Source organism: Crocodylus porosus, unplaced genomic scaffold (genome assembly GCF_001723895.1).
Source record: "Crocodylus porosus isolate Cpor-Errol unplaced genomic scaffold, CroPor_comp1, whole genome shotgun sequence".
Classification (NCBI taxonomy): Eukaryota; Metazoa; Chordata; order Crocodylia; family Crocodylidae; genus Crocodylus; species Crocodylus porosus.
In genome coordinates this window covers 8,589,166-8,596,604 of record NW_017728920.1, presented here as the reverse complement: position 1 = coordinate 8,596,604, position 7,439 = coordinate 8,589,166, and the positions used below count along the sequence as shown (strand labels likewise).

The 7,439-nt window shown below is 43.4% G+C and overlaps 1 protein-coding gene across 2 annotated transcripts in view; it reads left to right on the top strand.

The window, feature by feature from the left end:
• Positions 1–7,439, top strand: part of PALD1 (phosphatase domain containing, paladin 1) — a 194,868-nt gene that overhangs the window by 84,355 nt on the left and 103,074 nt on the right. For both annotated transcript variants that reach the window (XM_019538553.1, XM_019538554.1), the window contains 3 exons: positions 686–846; positions 1,478–1,553; positions 6,674–6,825. In XM_019538553.1, the coding sequence (XP_019394098.1) occupies positions 686–846; positions 1,478–1,553; positions 6,674–6,825 (389 nt within the window). The remainder of the gene's footprint in view (positions 1–685; positions 847–1,477; positions 1,554–6,673; positions 6,826–7,439) is intronic.

Below are 7,439 nucleotides of genomic sequence, written 5' to 3'. Positions count from 1 at the left end.
CCCCACCTCTCTTTCCTATCCTGTCCCTCCTGTACAGCCTATAGCCCTTGACATTGACCGCCCAATCATGCGTTTCGTCCCACCACGTTTCCGTAATCCCCACTATGTCTGGGCTGGTGTCCTGTCTTGGGAAGGGGCTGCTGTGAGGGGTCATGTGTGTGTAAATGTGCTTGCACAATATATATGTAGTTCTGTTTGCTCTAGTGCTTAAGAAACTGGTATGCTAAAATGGCACAGGGTCTTGTACAGACCTTTTTTTCCTTGCATGAAGGGTTCCTGTGGTTTCCATTCTGGGCCTTTGCAGTTAACCAAATTCAAACAGCTGTGCAGTTCCACTTAGGAGCATCTGTATGACTGTTCTTGTCTTTCTAGCTGCTCCTTCTGCTCTAGTGCTGAGTCTGCATGCTTTACAGTTCACCTTAGTCTCAATTTACAATACTTTCCTTCCTGTTCCAGTCTTTGGCCTCTTGTGATTTTTGTACAATGAGCCATACCTAATGAATAAACTGCTCATGAGCTCAGCAGAGTAGCAGGTTACTTTTGCAAAATGGACCCATATGCTACTTAAAACAATTGCACCGTTTCTCTAGCATCGCCACATGCTGTTTTGATAATGTAGTTGGAAATGGAAGTTAAACAGTAAGAATGGCTTTTAAATTGTTTTTGTTTGGTTTGTCTACTGAAGATACATGACTTTGCCCAGCTGAGTGAGAACACGTACTATGTCTATAAAGATATTGAACATTTCAAAGATGAACCGCATTCTGTGAGCATCCATTGTGAAGAGGACATCCATGTGACAGAAGAAGTATACAAGAGGCCCATTTTTCTGCTGCCATCTTACAGGTAATGCTTAGACATAAATGATATTCCCATATTGCTTGGGTTCCTCTCCTCCCTCTTCTCTTCTTCTGCATGTTTATTCCATAATAATTTGGCAGGTCTGTGCATAGGAAGCCCACCACATGCTCAGCTTGGGGTTTTGTTTTTTTTTTTAAATCCAAGGTGCCAGACCTGAAACGGTGTGTTCATAATTACAGCTTTGGGTTGTACTCATCATCATCCAGTGCACATGGGCTTTATGGTTTCAACATGTGTATTCAGACTGGTGGAAGAAAGGGAAAAAGCCCTTTTTGTCTTGTTGGAGAGCAGCATTAGCTGTAGGGGGAGCTATACAATTCTCTCCTCCCAGAACAACAGGTGAAGGGTTTGAAGAAAGATTTATAGGACACCTAATATTAGACATGGATTTCTCCTATGCCCATAAAAACTTTCGGTGCTCAACCCTGAATGGCAGAGCCACTGCCCTTTATAACCATAATTGGAGTCTCTAGATGTACAAGTACACCAAGTGAATGTTACTGAATGTGTAACAATGTTTCTTGCTTATGCCTTTCTTTGTGGGACTTTCCCAGCCCTCCCCTCTCATTTTAAGTCTTTATTCTCCCAGTGAATGGCTTTTTACTGTATTTGGCAGGTACTGTCGTCTGCCTCTACCTGTGGATGGGGCGCCTCTTGAAGCACAGTTTGATGTTTTCATCAATTTCCTCAGGGTAAGAATGGCTGAATGCAGAAGTCTCATTTTAACAGCCTGGAGGTAGAGAGAGATAAAACATCAGATGGCTGCTGGTCTTTCTGCTCAGAGCAGCAGAGATTGGGTCAGTGAATTCTGCCCACAGTTGCTGCATATGTTGCAGCTTCTCCTAGGGGAAACAAGCTGAGGTCAAGTGCAGCACCTGATTTCCAGTGAGGGTTCTGTCTTTCTTACCTAGCTTCCCTGCTAACTAAGACTTGGGCAAGGCAGAGAAGAAAGGTGATGCACATGAGTTGGTCATATGATGAGTCTGATTGAGCCTAAGTTAGAGCCAAGGCTTGCCCTGGGGTTTGTAGTCCGTGGAATAACCAGACTAATGACCTTCTTACAGTACACTTACTGGGTGAATTTGATTTTGGATTTGGAGCTGGGCAGCCACTGCCTGCTGCTGTTTAAACTTGTGTTTCTGCTTCTAAACTTGTGTAGACAATCATAGTTTTGTGGTAGCTGACTAGAAATGCAATGCTGAACCCCTCTGCTTCAGGAGGTAAGGCCTGTCATCATAAGGGACACTGTTACATAGTTGCTACAAACCTGTACCACATGTGAGATGCTGAGAGCACAGACCAGAGGCCCTTCAAATATTCTGGGGGCCAGAATGACTTGGGCATCACTGGTGGCACACACATGTACCTCTTGCCTCTAGTTACTGATTCAAACTGGCTTGGATTCAGTCATCAATAGTCTGTTGCCATCATAGGGCTGTGCTCTGTGTCTTCTGTCGTGATAGCTGATGGTCTTGGTACAGTTCCAGATTAATGATGACCATCACTATAGTTGACACTGTGGTGAAGAGCACATTCCCTAGAGAGGCTCTGTCCAGATTGGTGGTTCTCAACCTCTTTAGACAGAAGGTACCCTCAGACAATGCTAGCTGTGGACTTTCATTCAGTTTTTGACTACAGAACAATATTAGAGCAATTCTTGTGTTGCAAAGAACTTAGAAGGATCACAACAGGTCAGAATGTTTTTAAAACTGTGCATTTCCTATTTGAAGCCTCCAGGTTTGTGAATCATGTTTGCACATCTAACAGTGGTAACATTATGTGGCACCCTTGAAAGGATCTCCAGGCACGCCAGGGAGCTGTGGCACCTTAGTTGAGAATCACTGCTCTAAGTTAGAGCGAACTATGTTGAGGGGAATTGTGAATAAGGCTAATAGGCTGCTGACTGCTGTAACCATTCATGCATAAACTGAGGGTTTGAGTCTCCTGGGCTATCACTTTTGCACTTTTCATCAGATAACTCACAAAGCAATAAGCTTTCTTTTGTCTGTGGTTCATATTGTGTGGCTCTACAGAACAGTAGCATGTGCTTGAAATTAACAGTCTGTGTTAATTTAAAGTAAGACTTTCTTTTTCAGTTCTTTCAGAGAGAAAGAACTTGTGTGGAACAGACCTTTCTCCTAGGGAACATTTAAAAACTATGCTACTGCTTTCTTGGCACTCAAATTCTCCATTGAATGAGTTGTTTGAGACTTGAGCAGAAATGACAAACAGCTGCCTTGGGTTCAGACCATTTCAGGTGTGGCTGTGTGTTACTCTGAGGCAGTGTAATAGGAAAAAATCAGTGACTTCTGTTTATCTTAGCTGCTTCCTATTTGAGTTGCATGCTGAGGGCAACTGCTCTTCTGAACCTTTTTCCCTCATGCCTTATGCTCTTTCACACATTCTCCTCCTTGCCCTGCCTTTTTGGAGCTTTTTGTTGGACATAGCAGGATGCCTGTTCGCCTGCATAGAAGCTTCATCAATTTGTACTCTTGAGTTGTGTGCACCTCTCATGCCCGTTAGGGATGATTGAAATGCAGTTTTTAGTCTTTGTTTGCCTCCACCATCTTCCTTTGTGCCCCTTATTTTTCTAGGTCATTTTCCTTTAGCCATTAATTTTCCTAGGAAGCCTGCTATGTGTAATTTGGAGTGTCTCTGGTAGCCTTGACTCGGGTGTTATGATTTGTTTTGGTACAGAGTTTGCTTAAGGACTACCTGTGGCTGAGTACTTGTCAGCCCAGAAAACTCTGTGGTAATGAGCAGGATGACAGAGAGGAGGATTGAGTGTGCTCATTTTCCTTAGTTACCCCATGGAGTGACTGGAGTGTGTGTGGAGGTCACAAGATAGGAATGGGACATATAGATTTGAATACTGTTTGGGGAACTTGTGCTGTTTTTCTTTAGTGTTTTTTTTTTTTGTCTTAGTCGATAGATTTCCTGCTTCAGCATAGGCAGGTTTTGCCCAAGACTTTCAGTGGAGTACCCAAGATGACTACTTTATATGCTGGAAATGCTGTTTATAGTTCCCACTCCAACTATTTTACTTAGTATGGATTTCTTTTTTGTTATTGTAACTTAATAAAGTGTATCTAAGGCCCCTGCCATACATTATGCTTAAGATGTGATTAATCACATCTTAAATTGTACCCCAGCCACATCGTTAATCCAGGAATAAGCCACAAAGTTATTCCACAGAAAATGTGTAATACTGCCCACCATCTGATGGGTGTCTCAGCTGTGGGAGCTTGCAACTTGCCCGTGCAGGGGGATCCTGGGCTCCACCTGTGCTGGCAATAATGCATGATGGGATCTAATGCTTGAGACCATAATCACACGTGTTGTTTTGCATGTGTAGCACAACAAGAAGCACAATTGTGTGGTTTGCGCATTAAATCCTCTCTCACCTTTTACCTGCGTGTCTGGTAGAGGCCTAATGATAACAATTCAAAGTGTAGGCAGCAGATGGAACACAGGTTGAATAACAGTTTGAAACTTCTACTTCAGAAATTTGAGTGATAGGGTGTACCTTGTTCTCTACTCTGAAATATCTGTGCTTGATGAATTCTAGAAATCAAATTTGACACTTTGCTTATTTTGCTTAGTTCCATGGTAGCCACAGAAGGCATGGGAATTCTTAGTTAATCCATGCCACAAAGGCTGCTCTTGTAGTTTAGAATGAATAATTCCAAGATAGTATGTATGTCACACTAGAACTCACCTAGAGAATTCTAAGGTTAGTGTTAAATAAAACGCAACATTAGTCTGAAACTTTTCAAGTATCTCATCTATCCCCTTTGTTCCCCCTTTGCTCCACTGCTCCTGTCCAAGATAAACCAAATTCAACAGGGAGCTTTCCTATGGGATTCAGTGTTTAGACAACAATTTTGTTGGAAATGATGTTTCTCCAGCACTCCAGATTCTTTCGTTTAGAGCTGTTTAGAGTCTTTGTGTGAAATCCTTGTCCCTTTGAGTTTATGGACATGAGTCTTGGCAAGAAAAGTGAAGTACTTGTTTGCCCAGTTGGCTGTTCTCTAAATGAGTGAACCATGTTGCTATGTGACAAAACTGCCACTGTCGTTAGCAGCAGAGGCTTTTCCACTCAAAGCTCGTGTGTGTGTATATATATATATATTTTTTTTTTTTCCCCTTCACCCTGTCAAAACCATTGATTTTCTTCTATACTTTTTTAAATTTTTAGCTATCGGGCATACTTTTGGTGAGGTTTTGCAGTCATAGATTTTAAGATCAGAACAGTGTATATTTGTGAGCAAGCCTTCATCTCCTCTGTGTTCCTCGCTATCACTTTAGCTATTCACGGGAAAGGCATAAGTATTTTCAGGTGAAAAATAAGTAACAGTGGTGGCAAAATGCCTTTTGTGGCTAACCTTCATAGATTTCATAGAGATTAAGACTGGAAGGGACCTGCGAGATCACTGGGTCCAGCCCCCTTGCCCAAGGGGCAGTAAGTCAGCTGGGGTCAGATCACCCCAGCAAGATAAGCATCCAAGCATTTCTTAAACGTATCCATAGTAGGTGCTTGGACCACTTCTGGAGGGAGTCTATTCCGGACTCTGGAGAACTCGGATGGTAGAGAAGTTTTGTTTTTCCTTATCTCCAGTCTAAAATGGTCTTCCAGCAGTTTCTGGTAGTTAGTCCTAGTCTTCACCAAGTCACCCCTGAGCCTTTGCTTCTCCAGCCTGAAGAGTTCCATGCCTCTCAGCCTCTCCTCATAAGGCCTGTTCTCTTGACCTCTAACCATGCATGTGGTTCTCCTCTGGACTCTCTCAAGCTTCTCCACATCCTTTCTAAAGTACGGAGCCCAGAATTGCATGCAGTACTCCAGCTGCAGTCTCACCAAGGCTGAGTAAGGCAGGAGAATGACTTCTTGGGTCTTGCTTAAGATGTATCAGTAGATGCAAGCCAGAGTTTTAGTTACTTTGCTGGCTGCAGCATTGTATTGGTGGCTCATGTTCATCTTGTGGTGGTGGCTAAGTCTCTTTTGGTCGTAGTGCTAGTGAGTGTAGCACTGCTGAGCCTCTAAGTATGATGTAGGTTTTTTCTCCCATGGTGGAGCACCTTGCATTTCTCTGTTGAATGTAATCAGGTTTTGATCTGCCCACCTAGCGAGCCTGTCCAGGTCGGCCTGAATTGCCAGCCTATCCTCTAGTTGGTCATAGAAGGAAATGAGGTTGGTTAGGCAAGACCTACCTGCAATGAAGCCATGTTGGCTCTCTCTCAGAATGTTGTCTTTCGTTAGCCTGTTGTTGATGCCTTCCATTTTCTAACTTTGTGCCTTTTTGAGTGTGTGCTCTGACTGCCAAAAACTACTTGAGGATTTTGTTTATGATGTCTGCTGCTAGAGATGCTCTCATCAAACAAATCTTTCCCATTTTATTTCTTTGTGTTTCTATCCTGTTGTCCTTTACAGCAGTAACCTTTGGAACCCCTCTTTCTTTTGTGTTTTGCTAGCCACAAGGCAAGCAACATCATCTAGTAGTAAGAACACCAGGCAGGGAATCGAGTCTTAGCTCTGACACTGACTCAGAACATGACCTTGAACCAAGTCATTTAGTCTCCCTAGCTTAGTTTCCATTTGTGAAAACAGCAAGACTTTTCTCCCTTTGTGATGCACTTTGAGACTTCCACATGGAAGATGGAGTTATGTAGGCACCAAGTACTAGTATGTTAACATTTTTCTTCTGTCCTGTATATTGTAGTGTCTGCTGTTTGCCTGTATTCTCTGTGAAGTGTGTTGTGTTGCACCTGTGCGTGAAAGAGGTTATAATGCAATCCATGTATATCTCACTCATAGGAGAGTCCAAGCCTGCTCCTGCTTCGGGACCCTGGCAAACCACCTCCTGCTTTACTTTTCAGCTGCCAGACTGGAGTGGGCAGGACCAATTTAGCCATGGTCTTAGGCACTCTTGTGCTTTATCACCTCAAGGGGGTACCGCAAAAGCCAGAGTAAGTATGTCTTCTGTCCCCTGCTTTGGGAGCTCATTGAATGAAATGAGGGGGAGGGAGAAGTGATGGCAGGCCCTGTTTGTACCATAGCATCTTAAAAAACTGATTTTTTTTTAAAACCTGCCCCTGAAACTCTGATGTGTATTGAGGCATGTCATTACAAGAGAGAGCAAATAACTGTAAGCGTTCCCACCAGTTCTTTCTTACGCTGTGATTGACTTTTGCAAATCTTGTGGAAGTTGATTTCTCAGGCGGGAGGCAAGCGGACTCCATCCTGAGCTCTGCCAAAGCGCCCCAGGGATTCTATTTCTGCCCTCTGTCCTCCTATGCTTGAGTGCTAAGTACTGTTCCCCCCATTCATGCTATACAGAGGTGTGCAAGGAGGGCAGCTCCAGTCTCTCTACTGGGGACCCAAATGTGAGTTAAAGGTATTGATGGTTTTGTCCACAGTTGGGCTGTGTAGGTCTTTTCAATAGCATATTTGGGAGGGTGAGAAGGCCTTGTGGCTACCAGCAGAACTTAAAAAAACCCAAAACAACCCCCCCCAAAAACAAACAACCAAAACAAACGAACCAAACAACCCCCACTCTCCTTCAAAAGCATATGAAGCACCA